The sequence below is a fragment of the Protobothrops mucrosquamatus genome, unplaced genomic scaffold, assembly GCF_001527695.2.
Source record: "Protobothrops mucrosquamatus isolate PMUCROS unplaced genomic scaffold, P.Mucros_1.0 scaffold1309, whole genome shotgun sequence".
Lineage (NCBI taxonomy): Eukaryota > Metazoa > Chordata > Lepidosauria > Squamata > Viperidae > Protobothrops > Protobothrops mucrosquamatus.
This window is the reverse complement of record NW_015387510.1, coordinates 157,978-178,912: the sequence shown is the minus strand read 5'-3', so window position 1 is coordinate 178,912 and position 20,935 is coordinate 157,978. Positions and strand designations below refer to the sequence as shown.

At 38.7% G+C, this 20,935-nt stretch overlaps 1 protein-coding gene across 1 annotated transcript in view; it reads right to left on the bottom strand.

The window, feature by feature from the left end:
• Positions 1-20,935, bottom strand: part of LOC107292260 (exostosin-1) — a gene marked incomplete at its 5' end in the record, with an annotated part of 47,025 nt that extends 26,090 nt beyond the window's left edge. Inside the window, 4 exons of the mRNA XM_015821336.1 lie at positions 1,548-1,680; positions 7,332-7,451; positions 17,229-17,336; positions 20,842-20,935. Coding sequence (XP_015676822.1) covers positions 1,548-1,680; positions 7,332-7,451; positions 17,229-17,336; positions 20,842-20,935 — 455 coding nt within the window. The remainder of the gene's footprint in view (positions 1-1,547; positions 1,681-7,331; positions 7,452-17,228; positions 17,337-20,841) is intronic.

The following is a 20,935-nucleotide window of genomic DNA, read 5'->3' as shown; positions in this document are numbered from 1 at the left end:
TTTTATATGGCCACCCATCTCACTGAATGTGACTCTGTGTGGCATAGAACCAACAATATCATAGCTGCTGAAAAACCAAAATATATAAATAAAAGCAAGATTGCTGGAAAAGTTAAAGCAGGTGTTTTAAAAGTAAAATATTTAGGAAAAAGGCAATCTATAAAGTTAATACATGCATCCAAAGAAAAATGATGCAGAATTTAAGGCATTTCTTCCTTAAAGGAAAAAAAAAGGTAGAAAAAACAAAAATTAAGCATAAAAAACCCGCAAAACCTCCTTTTTTGTTATTGTGATGAGCCTTGGGAGTAATAAATCAAATCATTAAGGTGAATGTCGGCATCCAAAGGAAAATGACCAAAATTTAAGGCAATTCTTCCTTAAAGAAAAAAAAAATAAGCAGGAAAATAAATATCTCCTTATATCTTCCATCCAGAGTTATCTTGAGATAAGATGGGTGGCCTATAAATTTTATAAATAAATAAATAAACAAACAAATCAACAAACAAATAAATAATTATTTAAATATTATTTAAATATCATTTAAATATTTAAATATGTATTTATTTATAAAATTTATAGGCCATCCATCTTCCATTTGCTATTACAATGAATCATGGGAATGATGGCTCTTAACTACTCCATAATCTAATACCACCAACTTGTGATTCAGAGGGACTTAAGAGTTAAAAGTTTTTTTGTCACTTGTCTGATTGACTGATGGCCTTAAGAGAAGAAGGTCTATGGTGGTTTTCTTACTGGCACTGTGATTCAGGTTCAGTGCCCAAAAGCTCTGGCAGATCTAGAATAAAGGACAGTGCCAGAGAAAACATAAACAGGTAAATCAGGGTTCTTTTATTTATTTTCAAAGCTATTTGCTCAATTTGGATAGTTTTACATTCGATTCTATTCCCTGTCCTTCCATTTTTCCTTAGTCTCTTGACAAATAATGATGGCTATTGTACTGCTATGTGGGACTGATCATGAAACACAGGAGGAAAAGCTGCAGACTAGACAACAATCTGATAAATAAAATCTGAGTCTGAAGGAGGGAGGGTAGAGAAAACATTATCAGAAAGGGCCATCCTTAGTTCTGGGGAGAGAAAAAGTAAGATTCTATTACTATAACTGGTGGACTTCAACTCCCAGAATTCCTCAGCCAGCATGGCTGGCTGAGGAATTCTGGAAGTTGAAGTCCCCAAGTCTTAAAGTTGCCAAGTTTGAAGTTGCCCTGCTATAACCTTACAATAAAGTAGTGTTAGTACTTGGTTGGTGCTTCTTGTCTGGACTGTGGCAGAAAACTGACAATATCTTTGGTTGCAGCCTGTGGTCTTATGCGATTTGGTGCAGCTAGTCTATTTTCTCAAATTCCTACTCTGTTGCTAAAAAAGTAAAAGAACTTTCATTGAGAGTTGTGTTCTTACATTGGTTTAGAGGGCCACCTTATTGCAAAGCTTAGGTTCCATTTGCTTCTGACTGTTAGTTACACATCAGCTGGAAATAAGATTCATTTTCCCCACCAGTGTGGTCCTCAAGAGAATACTACTTACCTAAATTAGCATAATAGTAAGGGAAATCTCCCAGATATGATGAATACTGCGGCAGTACGAATAACCCCCCGGGGTGTTTATTCCATATTAAACTGTTACGGGATATGTGCTTAAATATTCTGTCTTGAATAATCTGAAAAGCAAGAAGTTAAAACAATATTTAGGAAACTCTTAATGAGAAAAACAAACAAACCCAGAACTCTTTCATCAAAGTCACTGAGTGGCAGCTTATTTAGAATTGGTGTGGAATCTTTTCACCACCCAGATGATCCACGTAGGTTAGGAATTTTACTTATCTCATGTATTGCTGCAGGCACTGTATAAAAACTAGGATGTAACTAACATCAGAATAGTTCTAGTTTCCAAAATGCACAAGTCATTGGAGAGACTGATGGATTCATTCTGCAATTTTGCCATCAATATATAACATAAATACCGTGGTAGCTTCAGACCGAATGAGAACTATTTCTGAAAGGCAATGATTTTAAACCTAACTATTTCAGTTCTCCTTCCAAGACTAAAAAGAATATAGCATTATAGTAGTTTCAGAAATACAAACTGCATGGAAAACTTTGTAATGAAAGTATTCCATCTCTGGCCCAAAAAAAAATAAGTGACAATACTGTTGTAATTTCATGATATTGTGGAAGAAAATGTAAGGTTTTTGTGCTGGGATTCAAAATCTGGGACCTGAGAATTCCAGCTTTCCTTAATTTTACTTTGTTTTAAAATGAACACATTTGGTTCTCAAGATATCCTTAGTAAAGTGGGAAATCCTATTTTCTGATATTTATTACGAGATGTTGGCACTTCAATGTGCTCTACAAATCCAGGATTTTCTCCCTAATGAGAAAAGGAATGATGTTGCAAAAATCATTGAAAAGACAAGCTGCACACTGGAATATGTACACTTGCTTAATTGAAATAAAGTACTACTGTATTTCTTTCTCCTTTGCTTAGATAGTTTGATGCTTTCTTTATCCAAAACTACTGCAATCACAGAGCATCTAACAAAGATCCTTAATAATAGAAATGACTAAATCCTGAATTTAAGAAACATGGTTTGGTTCTGTATTTTGTTAGGATTCAGACCTGCTTAGTGGTCCTCATTTAAATCATTACTGATTCCAAGTTAGGCATCCATTGTTTATCAAACTGTTTAAAAAAGAACACATTATCCACACGGTCTAGTGCAGTGGTTCTCAACCTTTTTAATGCCGCGACCCCAACCGGTCGTAAGTCGAGGACTAAACCGGTCGTAAGTCGAGGACTAAACCGGTCGTACGCCGAGGACTAAACTGGTCGTAAGTCGAGGACTACCCAACCAGTCGTAAGTCGAGGACTTTCCCTGCCTGGGAGCGCCGCGCATGCGTGGTTCCGCCCCCTGCGCCGGCCAAGGTGTAGCTGGCAAGCGGCAGAGACGGAGCAGGCCGACCACCAGCTGGCCCAGCCCAAGGGAGGTAAGGCACCTGCCAGAAAAGGGGGAAAAAATGGCGGACAAAAAAAATGGCGGACAGCCTTGCTTGGCGACCCCCGTGAAATGGTCGATCGACCCCAAATGGGGTCCTGACCCACAGGTTGAGAACCACTGGTCTAGTGCTTAAGGCACCAGGCCGGAAACCAGGAGACTGTGAATTCTGATGGCCTGAAAGCCATCTGAAGCCTATCGCTTCAGCTCACAGGGTTCTTATTGTGGGGAAAATAGGCGGAAGAAGGAGTATTAAGATATGTTTGCTGCCTTAAGTTGCTTTTTGAAAAAATAAAGGTGGAATATACATAAATAAAAAATCATATCCTGCCTATAGGAACGAAATGACTATATAGCTTTGTTTCTTACCACAATCTACAGAACTTTTTCAGTGTGATAACATAGCCCACAAGAATGAAGTGTGCGGAAAGAGGGAAGGACCATAGCTTTGGGACTTTTTTGAAGTCTGCTTGGCATTTCTGAGGGCATGTTTCAGCCACTAGGCCTCTCATAAAAATGGTTGTTATTATGGACACACACAATCACAGGATTGTGCAATTAGTCTCTGCCATCTAACTCACTGCTTAATTTTTTTTTCTAAACAGTTGATTACATTTCCAAAACATCATAGGCTGCCGCTAACTAATTATTTTTTAAACATACCCATGGGGACTATGTAGTATCCAGAGATTTTTCTATAAATAAAGAGTATAATACAAGCTGGTGTTTTGCTTTGCAGCACGCCAGCTCCCAATTTAAATATTTTGTAATAGTAAATAATCTAAAAGGAAGAAAAATAAATCACATGGATTGCAAAGGTTGGTTTATATGTGGTCACATTGGAGCCTATCTGCAACTTATTGTTTTAACCTATGACAAATTATGTGTTTCAATAGCAAAATGCCCTAAATTTTAATCCCTACTCTTTCCAATGAAATCCAGAAACACCCTAGTCTGTTACTAAAAAAGCTAATACTGGCTAGTTTAACAAATACTGTATTCAACATGTCCATCGTCTGACTTAACTCAAGATGGGTTAACATAGTTCACTATCTAATATTTTATTTGTCACTTTTTCAGTGACAAATAATTACCTCTGCGAAAGTGCCACATACAGCTGCCCTCTGATACCGCAGAGAAAAGATTTCTCCCAAAAATGAGACCATCATATCTAGGACAACTTTCCTTTTAAAACAGAACACCCTCTTATATGGTTTCCTACGACTCAGAGCAGTTTAACTTTGAAACCAGCTCCCAAATGCCACTGCTGATAGGTATTTTCAGTTACAGGTCAGGCTGACAAATCAAACTGATCCTGTTATTTGATGGATCAGGGACCATCTTAAAAGGCTGCACCGAATTTAACAAGATAACCATTCTAACTCTGAAAACAATATTTAATCGTGCAAAAGGCTGGGGAAACTTTGTAGGAAAGGATACAGGAAAGGACAAAAATAGAGGCAATTTACAGCTCTTTTGCTAGCCGTAAAAATTGCAAAGGAAAAATAGCTCCACACCCATCGCTAAATGCCATTTGCAATTTGCGCTCTTCATTCCCCCCCCCCCTTTTTAATCACTGCTGAAAGTTTGGTCTAAAAATGAATTTGTGTCAAACGTATTTGTGTCAATTTGGCTTGCCTCCACTCTTCCTGGGGACTCAAAAGCTTATTTTTGTAAACTTACTAATTAAGTAAACATGTAGCCTACATGGATTGAAGAAGGAAATTTCAATCCGGAAACTGGGCTGAATGAGATAACGATTTTTCCCCCATAAAAGGACTCTAAATTAAAATGTGTTCCAAAGGGTGCATTTCTATCTTGATATCAATTCTTTTCCTCGCCTCCCACACTCCTGGGTCATGAATCTACTTTTAATGGGGATGAGGATATTTCTGTTGAATTAAGTCAATACACATTGAATATGCAAATTGTCTCACTCTCTTTTCTTTCAGTATTAAAACTGGTGTTATATAGGTTTTAATTTCACGAAGTCAAGCAAACATAAAGCAGGTGAAGATTGCATTTCATTTAATTCAGCTCCTTTTCCTTTTGTGGGAATATGAATTGGATAAATACTCATTCAGTTCTACCTTCATCCCACCAGGTAAAGGAACATCCCTATGGCTAATCAAAGATTTTAAAAAAAGGAAAATTCCTATCTAGGAGGACTGACCAAGTAGTGAAAGATGAAGTCCTCAACAGGTTGTTTTAAAATAATATTTCCCAACCTTTTTAAGATGTGTGACCTTCAACTCCCAGAATCCCCCAGCCAGCAATGCACTGCTTTAAAAGAACCAGTTTATATGAACAAGGTGCTATTTTGGTAGCCTATAGTACAATTTTAATGGATACCGAAGGAACCACAGCGAATATGAAGTTTCTTCCTAGCATATATGAAAATAGGTCATATCTAGTACTGAAACAAATATTAGAACATTTCAAATGTAACTCGTTTTGCTCTGCAGAACAGTGTGTATAGCAGCACACAAACTAGCAGATAAAATAGCAACTTCTTACAATCTTCCTGAGCAGATAGCAATAGTTAGTTGACCTTGTCTAGCCTAAGCTAAGCAAGATTAACCTTGGTGAATCACAAATGGGAACCACTAAGGAATCTGCAGACTAGACTGTTCAGAAGAAGCACTGGAAAAAACATTTTTTTTTATTTTGGGTGGAAAGAAAACAAACTGCATGGACGTATTGATAATCACCAAGAGCTGAGTTGACTTTGGATCCTGGAAAATTTACTTTTTAATCTTGAAAGCTAACTTCTCAGCTGCCTCAGTCTGTTCTGTCAATATTAAACATGGCTTAGAACTGTATCTGCAGAGATGCCATCATCCCAGGAGTAGGAGTAATGTGTAGGTGTGAGGATTGGATCGTAAGGAAGGCTGAGCGCCAAATTGAAGGTTTCAAATTGTGGTGCTGGAGAAGACTCTTGAAAGTCCTTTAGACTGCAAGGAAATCAAATCAATCAATCTTGAAATCAACCCTGACTATTCTTTACAAGGACAGATACTGAAGCTGAAGCTCAAATACTTTGGCCATCCAATGAGAAGAGAGAACTCATTGGAAAAGACCCTAATGTTGGGAAAGATTAAAAGCTAAAGCAGAAGGGGATGGCAGAGGATGAGATTGCACTAGCAATGATGCCATCATATAAGCCTGTCATTATAAGCCTGTTATAAGTATAGATGCAATATAATCTTGGGCCAGAATCAAGACTAATCTAAAGCCATTGCTTCCGTTGGATCAGTTCTAATCTGAATGAAATCAGTTTGAAAAATATTTTTACTTAATGAGAGAACTCATTATGGTGGTGATTAAAACTGAAACAACAGGAAGAGAGGAATTTGCTATAGGAAGAGAGAAAAAAGGAACATGTAGCTGACTCCAAATGTGGATGAATCAACAGGGAGAGGGATTTTTTCAGAAACTGAATTCAAGAAATTCACTCCTATTGCATGTGCTACATGCAGATTTGCAGGAAAGCATTTTTCAGCATTGTCAAAATCTCATTTGCCTGTAATCCGTGATTGCAAAGAATTGAATTGCTTTGCTAGAATCAAATATCAAATTAATACAGGAATCATCTATTCTCCTTTCTTTACACCAGGACTTAGAAAAGGCTGGAGTCTGTGCTTATGTATGCAAGGCTGAATCATGGTTTAGCATTAACATGAAGAAATTGAGGGGGAAAAAAGAGTACAGGTCAGGATCTGCAAAATCAAGCTAAGGCTCAACATAAAGGCACTTAAAAACGCAGCTAACTCATTTTAATTCTCAGTTAAGTTTCTGACATTTGCCTCCGTAATCTGAAATAGCTACTGCCTTAAGCCCAAATTTTTTTCCACCTTCCTCCAGACATCCATCAAGGACCTTGAAAACATCTTGGAGCAGAAAGCCTGCCTGAACAGAGGAAAAGTTTTATAGTATCACTTTTTTCAAAACATGATTTTTTTTTTCCAGGAAAGGGTCTTAAAGAACCCATTTACCATCAATGACAAGCAAGTTGATTTATTAGCTATCAAAAATCCCAAGAAGCCTCTAGTCTACGAGAGACCACATTTCCTAGCAACTTAAGATGGTTGCCAATTTGTCAGCCTGTCATTTCTTCTTACACCAATCCCAGAGACAAAGACCCTTGTCCCTCAGGGAAGAAAAGTTATAAAGAAGTTGAAAGTCTCTCCTTCATCCGATTCTTTGTAGAGGCGATTGCCTTGCTAAGTACCTGCAAAAGTCAAGACCAGACACAATCCAAATACGCAGAAAAGCCAGGCTTCAGCTCCAGCTATTATCTGAAAATTGTTACTCACCTCTAGTGTGGTCAATACAATCTTCTCAACAGAAGAAAAATAAGCCTCCCACAAGAACTGAGTCTGCTGTCTAAGTGCTAGGATTTTATCCTGATGGATAGACCTGATTGTAGAAGGGATCTGTAATACAACACAGAAACAAATAAGACACTTGAAAACACCACAGTCTGGGAACATTAAGACACGACGACGAGGGGCCTTTCCAGACAATCCGCTTATAGCCCAATCCATTTAGTCTACAGTGCATTTGGCTCTCCTCTATGGCAGGCAATCCACATTGTCAGGCAATGCCAGCCATGATAGCAATAATTGGAAATTGAATTATATGGGCTGTTAATGCTTGTCTCTGTCCCACTTCTGACCAGAGAGCTCACACTTCTTACATTTACAGGTAGCCCTTGATTTATAACCATTTGTTTAGTGACCATTTGAAATTACAGCTGCACCAAAAATGTGACTTATGAGTTTTTCACACTTTAGGATTGTTGCAGCATCCCCATGGTCATGTGATCAAAATTTGGACACTTGGCAACTGGCATGTATTTACGAGGGTTGCACTGTCCCGGGGTCATGTGATCACCTTTTGCAACCTTCTGACAAGCAAAGTAAATGGGGAAGCCAGGTTCATTTAAGAATCGCGTTACTAACTTAAGAATTAGAGCAATTCACTTCACAAAAAGGTCGTAAAATGGGGCAAAAACTCAACATGGATGCCTATAATCTTTCAGAACTTAAAAGGTTTTTCAGTCCATCTTCCAAGCTGTTTTCTCAAAAGCTGAAACCAGCACGTGCACCAACAATTCAGAAGTGAAGGTGCAAGGTCAAATTTTTAAAAGCCATTTTCAAATGATAATGTTCAATGTGATTGAGGCGGAAATGGATAATAATGTCATTAGCTGGACAGAGTTTGAACTAAATTAAAATTTATGGGAAGTAGAATCTATTTAGCAACAGTCCTGGCTCCATTGACTATCTTTACAAAGTAAGGCCTTCAATCTGAAAAAAATAAAACCTTCTTTATTCCCAGTTCACCATGACAATTTTTGGACTAGATAATAGAAAGAGAGAAAGATAATAATAGAGAGCCAGTTTGGTCTAATGGTTAAGGCACTAGGCTAGAAACCAGAGGATTGTGAGTTCCAGTCCTGCCTTAGACATGAAAACCAGCTGGGTATCTCTGGGCCAATCACCAGGAGACTGTGAGTTCTAGTTCCACTTTAAGCATGAAAGTTGGTTGGGTAATTTGGGGCCTGTTACTTTCTCTGAGTCCAACCCACCTCACAGGGTTGTTGTGGGGAAAATAGGAAGGGGGAAGGAGTATTAGGCATGTTTCCCGCCTTGAGTTATTTATTAAAAAAAAATCAAAGATAGGATATAAATAAATCAATTAATTAAAAATAGGGCCAAAAACTATTCATGGCATATCTGTGGGCTATGGATTAATTCTCAATAAGTTATATAGAGTGCTTGTCGTGTTGGCACAATGGTTAGAATGCAGTACTGCAGGCTACTTCTGCTGCCTGCCGGTTGCCTGCAGTTCGGCAGTTCGATTCTCACCAACTCAAGGCTGACTCATCCTTCCATCCTTCCGAGATTGGTAAAATGAGGACTCAGATTGTTAGGGGCAAAATGCTGACTCTGTAAACTGCTCAGAGAGGGCAGTAAAGCACTGTGAAGCGGTATATAAGTCCAAGTGCTATTGCTTGTCAATCTACAAGCACAAAGTAACTTATACTGATGAATTTATCCATTCTGAGTTCTCATTTTTTTTTATCTCAACTTAAATTTTTAACCATTTCCACAACTAAACCCCCTTCTCCTGTAAAACTTTATAAAGATTTTCATCATGCATATATTTTGGACCCCATGTGTCCTTTGCATAACCTTTTTACATTTTTTTTTAATGGAGAACTGCTTCATAAAATTCAGAACCTGAAGGATAATGATTCTGGTTAATATATTGATATAGGAAATACAAATTAAGCAGCTCTGGAATAAGTATAAACCCAAGTAATTTCTCCAACATTATGTCCCAAAAGTTCCCTAGAGGATGTTCTTGCTCTGTAAACTGACAATCCATTGGTGGCTAAGTGGGACCACAATTCACAGGAAGAAGAAAAAGGAAGAGACTACAAACAGTCCCCATTTAACGACTGCCTTGGAATATGACCATTCCCAATTATGATGGTGATGTGACCAATTCCTATAGTGTATTTATGATCTTTGCAGATCTATAAAGTAAAGATAAGTTGAAGTAAGATCACAGGCACAGTCAAGGCTTCACTTAGTAATCACTTAGTAAACAAACAGATTACTGGTCTCAGATAGGGTTGCTAAACGAACAACTACCTGTATCTAAGAGAGGTGCCAAGTTTCTATGAACTGTGTGACCCGCAGAGCAGACAGGAGAAAAAATGATTCCAATTTATTTGATTTGTATATCTTTGTATATTTATCTGATTTGTATATTTTCTTCTATCTATGTGAATATAGGCTCTAAAACAGGAAAAATAAATCCTTTTTGGTATCCCATTGATTGAAAAGGGTGTTATTTCAGTACGGCACCTATTTTCTCATTAGTCTGCTGTGTTCTTCCTAAGCCTTTCAAATGATTCATTTTTCCTGGACTAATTATGCGTAAAGCATCTGCCGATGTTTGCTTTTGATTTGTGCCATTTTGCATTTTCCGCTTACACATTAGATTATACCCAACAAAGGCTCTTTCACTCATACATATTCTCTCATGTTTTTGCCCCCCAAATGCATTCCAATAAAATACTCTTAATTAGAATACATCTGTTCTTTACATAGCATCGTGATTTCATAGACAATGGGGACAGTGAGGAAACATCTTAAGGGCAACAATTTTCCTATGCCAAATTGTGTTTTGGCAAGAGGTTCATTGAGTTGAAATCTGTAATGGTATGTGAGAATGGCCTTGGGAGACAGGAGGGAAAGCTGCAGACTGGAGAACCATTATCCAGATATCTCGGTCCACAGAAGGAGGGAGAACATGGGGTTCATTTTAGAAAGGAGAGTAAAAGGAAAGGGTGAGAGAAATACTTTCAGTCTTACATGATTCTGTTAATGTAACCTTACAATAATGATAGAGCTAGTACTCCTGGTTGTGTTTCTTGTGTGGACTACTTCTCAGAGTTAACAAAGCCCTTCTGCTCAACACCCGGTTTTGCCTGTATTGCTGAGCAGTATCCCAGTGCTCCTTTCATCAAGCCACAGGGGACTTCCCAAAACAGGAGGCAGATGACATGCTATTTTCATTCATTGGTTCAGCAAGGGCATGAGAAGAAGCCAAGGTGTCCTAAGGAAGCTAGGGTAAGCAACACTGTCTTGCACCTCCAAGAAGAGCATTGCAAAATTTCGTTACCATTTCCTCTGAAGCAGGAGCCATACTGGCTTTCTTCATGCAAAGGTGGCAACAATTAGCCACTCTGTTGAATGTGGAAGAAGGCCAATATACAATCATTTTAACAATCTGTAAATCTATTATTGAAACGAGGGTCACAAGAAAACTAAAAATGGGAATACGAGACCCACTGTCAAGCTTCCCAAGTAGATCATACAGGAAACATGAGCAGATGAGCTAATTCTATTTCATTGTAAGGTGACAGTAACAGAATCTTGCAAGTCTGAAAGTACAAATCTCCCACCCCCCCATCCTTTACAGCCAGAAAGCTAGGGAGAGTCCCTTTGGAACCTCATGCTACTTCCATTATCCAGCTGCAGGCTATGGCCTCACTTATATTCCTTAGGCAGCAGTTCTTCCTCACTCTCCCCAGGGTCTTTCTCACATTACATTGCATCCATCAATGCAAGAAGGCAGCAATTACTCAGATAAGTCAACACTGAAGTGATCGTGTCTTCATTTATTGGGGATGTGAAGATCTTCCTGGACTAAACCAACACTGAACCACTGAAATGTGCGGGCTATGGCCTGAAAGTGCTTCATAAGGAATATAGTCCTATAACTGTAAGGAGCAAGACTTATCCACTATCTTTAAATGGAATCCAGACTCATTCAATGAATGAGATTTGAAGATATGACTGTTTAGAGCCAGTGGTTTTTGTTACAGTTCATGGTAAACAATGATTTGGTGAAAAAAATGTAGGTTTTCACAGCTGCTGTTTACTGGTGAAATGACTTCTGGATAACAAGACAATGAATATGGCTTTAAATATCGGTTTAGAGATTCATGAAGGAACATAACTACTTCCCTGCTCTTTTCTTCTTGTTTGACCAAGAAGATTATTTCAAAGGCCTCTGCCTGTACTTTACACACAGCTGCTGAAACTACTGCTGCTGAATCTCAACTATGGCTAAACATACCAGCTTTGTAAATCAGTCTCAAGTTTGCTTATTTTTGGTTTTTATCTCTTTATGTAACTTTTTATGGCATCTCCTTGTTAATCTCAGTTACCATTAAACTTAGGTTGCTGGGTTCATACAATATGGCAACTGGTGATGAAAAATCTTAACCCATTTCAACATAGCTTTAAAGGAGATTACAGGATTGAGATTTTATTGATTTTTCTCATGACGATCTTTGTCTGGAGGCTGTCAGGGAAAGGGTTGTTTTCCCTAATGTTCAAATCTTTTGGTATCATGATATCCTTATGGATTATTTGACAAATCTAGAAGAAAGATTTCAGTTAGTTTAACTTTCTTAAAACAAGCAGTTGAGTGGATGGAGTCCTTTAGATAAAGGATTGAGTCCATTCTGTCTTCGTCATTTTTAAGTATCTACTGTACATGGAATAAATGAAAAAGAACATCAGGAGATTTAGAACTATCAATATTCTGGTGGAACCCAAATGTATTTTTCTATATCATGACTACACTTAACAATTATTTAGATTGTTAAGAACCCTGGTGGCATAGTGGTTAGAATGCAGTACTGCAGCTACTTCTGCTGACTGCCGGCTGCCAGCAGATGGGCAGTTCGAGTCTCACCGGCTCAAGGTTGACTCAGATTTCCATGCTTCTGAGGTCAGTAAAATGAGGACCCAGATTGTTGGGGGCAATATGCTCAGAGAAGGCGGTAAAGCACTGTGAAGTGGTATATAAGTCTAAGTGCTATTGCTATTGCTAGATGACTGATTATAAATTGAAACAGAATCCAGACACAGAGGTACACATTATAAGGAATCACAATTCTGGAGAAGTTGTGACTCTCCTGGTTTTAAATGGAGTTATACTCCCTTCAAAAGAACAGTCTGAAAAATGCCATTGGATGGTGATCTCTTTCTGGTTTTCTAAAGTGGAGCTAGGACATTCTTTCCTGGATGGAAAATGTCCTTAAAGTGATGAGGGTGGGGCAAACTCCAGGCCCATCAAGCATAAGACACACCACATAGACTGGTTCTGTCTAGCACAGAACACAGCAGCTGGTTGGATTCCTAAAGGACTGAAAGAAACCACATTTTTTTCTTTTAATGACCCTGTAATCCCTTGCATTGGGATGGAGCCATGGTGACTGAATGGAGCTGAGCGTTTACTGGTCGGATGCCCTTCCTGACGCCTACACATAGCTCACAGTAGATATTTTCTCTTTGCACCAGGAAAGAAATATCTGCCACTAGCTAGGATTGAACTCACAGCCTCCTGATTGTGAGGCAAGAGCTCCACCTCTAGGCCACCACACCACTCGAAAGAAACCACATTACACCTGGGCTAAATGCCCGCCAATTTATTTATTTATTTATTTATTTTGCTGAGTGAAATGGAAACCGATGGCCATTATTGTTAAAACTTTATATGGCTTTCTTCCAGACCACTTGAGAACACCTTTTCCATGTAACCTGAGATTGAGATAATGAATGGAGGCTCAAGGTCTAGCCTAAGTTCTTTAGTATACATTTCCCATTACACTAGAAGCCTAAAATATCCAAAACAGGCTTTGCGCAATTAATTTTAACTCTTTTACACTGGAGCTTTTTAATATCTCTGGTTTTAAGGTTGGCTTTACATTTTCTTGAAAGAGCGTGATAGCTCTTTACCAAAGTAGGCTTAGCTTAAGAAATAAAATAATTAATTAAATGGTGTGGTCTGAATAGGAAGCTAAATGTCTTCATACTTTAATAAGCCAGGGAATCAACATGATTAACTCTCAATCCAGGATGGGAAAGATTTAGGTTCAAATCCTGAATTTAAACCTGAAGCTCACTAGGTGGTTTTTGACTGAGCACATATTTTACAGGAGTGAGCACCGAGAGGGAGAGATAGGTAGAAGAAAGGAAAGAAATATGGAAATAAAATTATTTATTATTATGCAGAAAAGATAAATCCCATTTACTGATAAAATTAAAATAGATTAGCTACTTTTTCAAGAGATTACATCATATCTCATGTACAATAAACTTTTAACTGTGCAATATTACACATTTGGTCCTAACACCCTATCTTTTCAATTGGAGCTATTCATTACTTAGTCCATTTAGAATTGCAGCTTATTTTTTTTTTTTAAAGTCAGCCTATTTAATTGGTTTTGCAATTCTAAGGCGCCCAGCAAAGAAATCTTGTGAATTTATAAATTGGCATGAATGTATGAATTTTCAGGTAGATTTTGGTAACATTTACATTTTAGGCAAGCATTTGTTATATGTCCATTGGAGTTGGGGGTGGGCTAATAAATTCAAATAAATAAATAAAAAGTTCTGCATTATGTTTAATTGACTGCATTTCATTATTTTTCTTCAAATCTTGAGATAAATCTTTTTATCTATCTCTGCATATGAAAAGAACAGTTGGGTGAAAGGGATATCTTTGATATCTTCAAAGTTTGATGGGGAAGTGAGGAGAGGCAAGCTTAGAATACAAGTAGTCCTCAACTTACAACTATCTGTTTAGCGACCGTTCAAAATTGCAACAGTATTAAGTGACTTATGACCAATCCTCACACATACAGCGGCATCCCGATGGTCACATGATCAAAATTTGGGCACATGTATTTACAATGGTTGAGGATCCTGGAGGATCACATGACTTGCCATTTGACAACTTTCCAGTTGGTTTCCGAAGAGCAAACTTAACGGGGGAAGTTGGCTTGGCTTAAATGAGCACAAGGTCACTTAACAACTGCAGTGATTCACTTAACAACCATGGGAAGAAGATCATAAAACAAGTGTGACTCGCTTACTTCACAACCACTTCCCTTAGTGATGGAAATTAGCAGAGGACTGCTTGTGTTCTCTGCAGCCTATCTTTACATGTTGGCTCACTTACAACACAAACTGGGATTTCTGTTTTTAATTTCCTTTAGCTATTTACTCTTCATCTCTTGGCTTACAAGAAGGGTGCGGGCAAGGATGAGTTGATGCTGACGTGCTATGAATACAAGAGAATTATTAGGACAGGATGATGCCTTAATAGCAGGCCACGGATACCACAACAAGGAAGGAGAAAAGTGACGCTAAAATGACAACAGGGAAAGTGGCTTCAGCCTGTCTGAAGCTGGAGCAGCATGACAGTATGGAGAATATGTAAATAAAAACATCCGAGTGCATCTAAACTGGGAAATGAAAAACTGTAATGCAACAAAAACATTTCCCAAAGCAGACATTTGGGCTTCACGCCAGCTCTTTAAAAACCATTGTTAATAATAGTATAGTAGCTGTTCTAGTAAGGAAGCAGCTGTGAAGATAATCAATTCTGCATTACAGGAAACAACAAAGATCAGAATATTAATGTACTCTTGGGAGGCAGGGGACATTCATAGATATTTGGAATTCTGCACGGCCTTCTTCTCTTACCTTCGGCAGCTAAATATGTCAGGCATGGTGTAGATTTTTACATTTTTGCCAGATTTAAATATATGTTGGTCACACGCCTGGCGGGTGCAGCACGTGCCTCGCATGAAAAGGAATTCAGGTTTATTCCTTGAAGTCTCCCATTAAAAGGGTCTCAGAGGCATCTTCCCTCTCCTCCCTCCTCCTCTAACAAATTGGAGAGTAGCTCTGAATCCAGAAATACTCTTTCAGAAAAGAACTGGGCTTAAGCCACAAAATTACTTTCCTTGGATGACAGGTTTTTTTTTTCCAGTGGTAGAAATACAAGTAGCCCTTGACCTGCCACCAGTTAGAACCAGAATTTCCACTGCTTAGCAACACAGTTGTTAAGTGAGTCGCGCCAAATGTCATGACCTTTTCACCATGGTCGTTAAGGAAATCACTAAAGTTGTTAAGTGTATCATGGGGTCTTTTAGTACAGGGGTCCTCAACCTTAGCAACTTTAAGACTTGTGGACTTCAACTCCCAGAATTCCTCAGTCAATAAACCTGGCTGAGGAATTCTGGGAGTTGAAGTCAACAAAGCTGGCTGAGGAATTCTGGGAGTTGAAGTCCTCAAGTCTTAAATTTGCCAACGTTGAGGACCCCTGTTTTAGTAAATTCAGCTTCTCCTATTGTCTTTGCTTGTCCGAACACTAGGAAGGCGTCAAATGTTGATCACCTGACCCCACAGCATGCCGCAACTCTTGCAAATACAGGCCGGTTGTGCCAAGCGCCCAAATTTTGATCATATGATCATGGGAATGCTGCGGCAGTTGTAAGTGTGGGGACCTATCACAAGTTACCTTTTTCATTGTCATTGGAATGGTCGCGAAACAAATGGTTATAACTGGAGGACTACTTATAAGAAAGACCCAATAGCCTCTATTAGTGTAAAAGTAGTGATTTGGGCTATTTCTTTCATTTCTATTTAAGTGTTTAAAAGCATGAGATTAGCTCCAAATTCTTCAAAGGAGATTTGCAAAGGAGAGAACAATATCCCAGAATAATCCAGTAATTTGTTTTTTTTTTCACTGGATGCCGAGTCTTTACAAAACACCAAAATGAAAGGAAGTGAAACAGCCTCTGTTTTTTTTTTCTTCCCAAAAATTATGACAGAGGTTGACTTGAACAAGGGAGTCACTCTTCCCTCTTTATTGCATACAACAGTCACACCCATCATTCTGCTCTTCATGGAACTAAACCATGCAAATTACATTTGCCTTTTCCATTCTGGTGCCCTCCAGCTATAATGTCTATGACTCTTATTAAAGTAGGGAAGGATTTCCAAACCTTAAGGATATCTAGTAAATATTTGGTAGGGGAAGACAAAAGTTAAGAGAAAGAGAAAAGAGACTGGAAGACTCTCATGCAGAAATAAATGAGGATCTTGATTTTTGTACATTTCTACATGTAAGCAGGGGGATCTGCATCTCCCGGATTAATATTACACCAGCCAGAATCACTCCTGTGAGATGAGCAGCCATATAAACGTGATCAATCAATCAATCAATCAATCAATCAATCAAATATGAATCAGAACTTAGTTATCTACCAAATGTCGCACTTTTCAAATTTCATGGTGTGGCTCGAAGCAACTTAAATCTTCTGTACCGTTGTAAAGGCTCATAAAATACTGCAGATATTTCAACAGTAAAACATGAAGCTTTTAAATATGTATCTTGAGTGCTTTTTAATATTTAGAAGCTAAATTCAGGAAGAGCTCAGAATTAGAGATAAACACATGTGAGAATAATATGTAGGTTGCCCCAAACCCTAATTTAGGATGAGAAATATCAGGACTATAAATATTTTGACACTGCAAATCACTTTTGTATGCAAGAGCTTTCAACTCGAGCTCTTCCACACACCTATATATAAAAAAATAACAGATGCCGCTACATTTTTAATCAAGACATTTGGAAGCTGGAATGACCTTCATGTCAGAAAGTGAATAATGCTTTATTAAATGAGTTAATATTCACAATGACACAGACAAATCCTGGCTGATAAAAATCTCTTTTATGGCCATGACCTTTTGGATGTATCTTTCCTGAAAGTAGAGAAGATGGCTGCTCTTGTCAACAGACTTCCCCGCCATTTGCCCACGCCTTACCTGTAGTAACAATCTTTCATCTCCTATGACGGCAGCTTGATTCCAATTAATCACCTCTGAGAACGGAAGTTCCCATCCATTGCTGAGCATCACAGGAATACAGGCAGCCTGTACAAAAAATATGGGGGTGGACAGTTTCAAGATTCAATTGCAGGAATTGGGTATGCCCTAGTTCAATGAAAAGAAGGACTAGTGGGTGATATGATAGCAAGTGTTCCAATATTTAAGGGGCTGCCACAAAAAAGAGGGGATCAACCTATTCTCCAAAGCAAAGGAGAGATGCAACCTACAATTAAGGAGAAATTTCCTGACAGTGAGAACTATTAATTAGTGGAATGATGTGCCTTAGGAAGTTGTGAGTGCTCTATCACTGGAGGTTATTATGAAGAGATTGGACAACCATTTTTCTGCAATGGTATGGGGTCTCCTGCTCAAGCAGGGAGTTGGATTAGAAGACTAGAAGACCTCCAAGTTCCCTTCCAATTCTTATTCTGTTAAGATGGCATTTCAACGAACAATTAACAAGCTGTACTTTTCCAGAAAGAGGAGTTTGTAGAAATAACCTTCCACCAGCAAGAATCCTTTGGCAACACATCTTTACACATGCATTAAAAAAAATTACAGATGTGATGAGAGTGGTTCAATAGTGATTCAATTGATTGGGATATTCTACATAAATTTGTTGTTGTTAGTTGCGAAGTCGTGTCCAACCCATCACGATCCCATGGTCTACATCAGTGATGGCGAACCTTTTAGAGACCGAGTGCCCAAACTGCAACCCAAAAACCACTTATGCATCATCAGGTGCCGGGTTGGTGTGGCCCATTGGGTGGGTGTGGCCCATTGGGTGGGCGTGGCTGCAGTGATAACAGCAGACTGGATGGGACTAAAAAGTTCAATCAATCAATTCCAACTTTGCAAGATCTTTTCTTTTTCCCGCGAGAAGTTGAAATTGACTATTGATTGAACTTTTTTTTTTGTACACGGCGGCAGAGGCCTAAAGCAAAAAGGTTTTATAAAACCCAGCTGAAGGCCTAGAACTGGGGCGATGGTGCGCGTGCCCACAGAGAGGGCTCTGAGTGCCGCCTCTGGCACCCGTGCCATAGGTTCGCCACCACTGATCTACATAAATACAGACTGGGATTTTTAACAAATAAAATGTGCCGAAAAGTGGTGTTAGAGATAGATTCTTAGAGGTTCTCTAAGGAAAGAGAATGTGACAGCTTTTTGTCCGACTTCTTTTTGGACCAGAGTAAAATACATGGGAAAATAGTATTTTCAATGAAAATGAAAATATTCGTCACCATTGCAAATGAAAATATGTTAAGAATTAGGGATAGGGTTAGATCCCCTTGGAGTCAGGGCTGAAAATTGATGCTAGGGATAAATTCTTAGAGGTTCTCTGATGAAAGGGAACACGGACCACAGTAAAATGCATTGGAAAATCCCATTGCCAATGAAAATGAAACTAGGATTAAGTTTATGTTAGGGTTAGATTTTTTTGTTTCGAACATTAGATTCGAAAACTAATGTTAGGGATAGATTCTTAGAGGTTCTCTAATGAAAGAGAACATGACGGCTTTTCATTCAAACCTGTGTGTGGACAACAGTAAAATACATGGGAAAATCTGACTGCAAATTACCATTACCCATTGAAATTAGGGTTACAGTTAGATCTCCTTGGAGACAGGAGTAAAAACTGATGTCTGGGATAGATTTTTTAGAAATTCTCTAAGGATAGCGAAGATTACAGCTTTTTGTTTGGACTTCTGTGTGGAGCAGAGTAAATTACATGGGAAAATGTGATTGACAATGAAAAGAAAAGTAGTGCTAGGGGTAAGGTAAGTGTTAAAGTTAGGGTTAGGTTTGCTTGGAATCAGAGACAAGAACTGATGTTAGAGATATATTCTTAGAGGTTCTCTAAGGAAAGAGCACGTGATAGCTTTTCTTCTGATTTCTTTATGGACTACAGAAAATGAAAGTAGGGTAGGAATAGTGTTAGAATCAGGGCTAGGTCTCCTTTGACTCATGGCCAAAAACTGATTTTAGGGATGCTTTCTCAGTGGTTCTCTAAAGACAGCGATAGTGGCATCTCATTTCTTGGACTTATGTAAGGATAGCAAAGATGATAGCTTTTTGTTCAGACTTCTTTATGGACCACAGTAAAATCCATGGGAAAATCCTATTGCCAAAGAAAATTAAACTAGGCTTAGGATTAGGGGCGAAAACAGATGTTAGGGATAGTGGAAAAAATAAGTGAAATGCATGCTGTGTGAACTGGATAATTCTGCTTCCTATATTTAACTGTGCAATTTTTAGTATCTTTTTTGTAAAATTCTCGTGTCACTGCATTGTCAAACAGAGACTTTATAGCAGCAAGATAATTCTCCAAAACATGTCTTGAATGGAGTGGGTAAATTGTTTTATTTTGCATCATTTTAATTATGCATCCACTTTGTCCTGCAGCTTCCTTTCCCTGAGAATGTCTAACAAACAGAAATTACCTTTTAAGACTTATTTAGCGTGCAGTGTGAAAAACTAGGCTAATTTTGTAAACCTGTGATTCCATATAAACCTCAAAGCCCACATTGACCTGGACTGCTAAAAACTGAAACATGTTTTCCCATTCCACTTCAGTGGAAGTGTAAAAAATTTATAGTGTTAAGTCTTCAAATGCACACATCTCAGTTAAAAAAAACCCCAAAACATCCAAATCTCTTCGTGGAACTTCATATCTTTTAAATATGTGATAGGGAGGGAGGGAGAGAAGGAAGGAAGGAAGGAAGGAAGGAAGGAAGGAAGGAAGGAAGGAAGGAAGGAAGGAAGGAAGGAAGGAAGGAAGGAAGGAAGGAAGGAATGTTGCAAAACCAACTTTTTTGGACCCTTAATTTTGTCATTTTATTTTTCCCTTTTACAAGCCTTTTTTAAGTTCTTCAGAACAAGCAGTGGAAATCCTCTTTCAGGAGGGTGTGCTTTTAATTGCCAATCAGTGAAATAGTTATGGTAAATATACTCAATTACATGCATGGTTTCCTACTCCAGCCCTCACTCCCTCTCCTCACCTAGGCCCTTTCAATTCTCCAATGCTGTTCCAGCAGTCTTCGGCTAATCATACGGGGGGGAAAGATTGGAGGAGACACATTCTCTTGGAGGGCGAATCCATACATTCTTCCCTTGCCATGTACATGAGCAGACAGAAGTGAGACAGCGGCTGTGAATTGTTCCATTCCAGCAGTGATGCTAGTATTGGGGAGTGGCTGCAAATATAGATGAAGCTTCATTCGCTCACCTGCCTCTCGCCTCCAGCTGTGAGGCTCATTTCCTAGCAGGCCATGGACCCTTACTGATCTATGGCCTGGGGGTTGGGGCCCTCAGTTCTAGTCCAGCCGCTTGCTGAAGCAGCAGACCTTATACTATTCCGGACAAATAGCTATCCAATCTCTTCTTTAAATTCTCCAGTGTTGGAGCACACACAATTTCTGAAGGCAAGTCATTCCACTGAAATATAATCTCTCTTCTCCTCTTCCTTTCCCTACCACTTTAATACCCAGGACAGAATTTTACTTGAGGGGAAAAAAAGTTTAAATAGAACTAAAATGTCTATTGTTTTTACCTGCAGGGCCTCCAAGAACCTGAAGGATCCAAGCCTCCGGCCACGGGGGACCAGACAGAAAGTGGCATTGTGCAGCATTTCACGATAATCATAC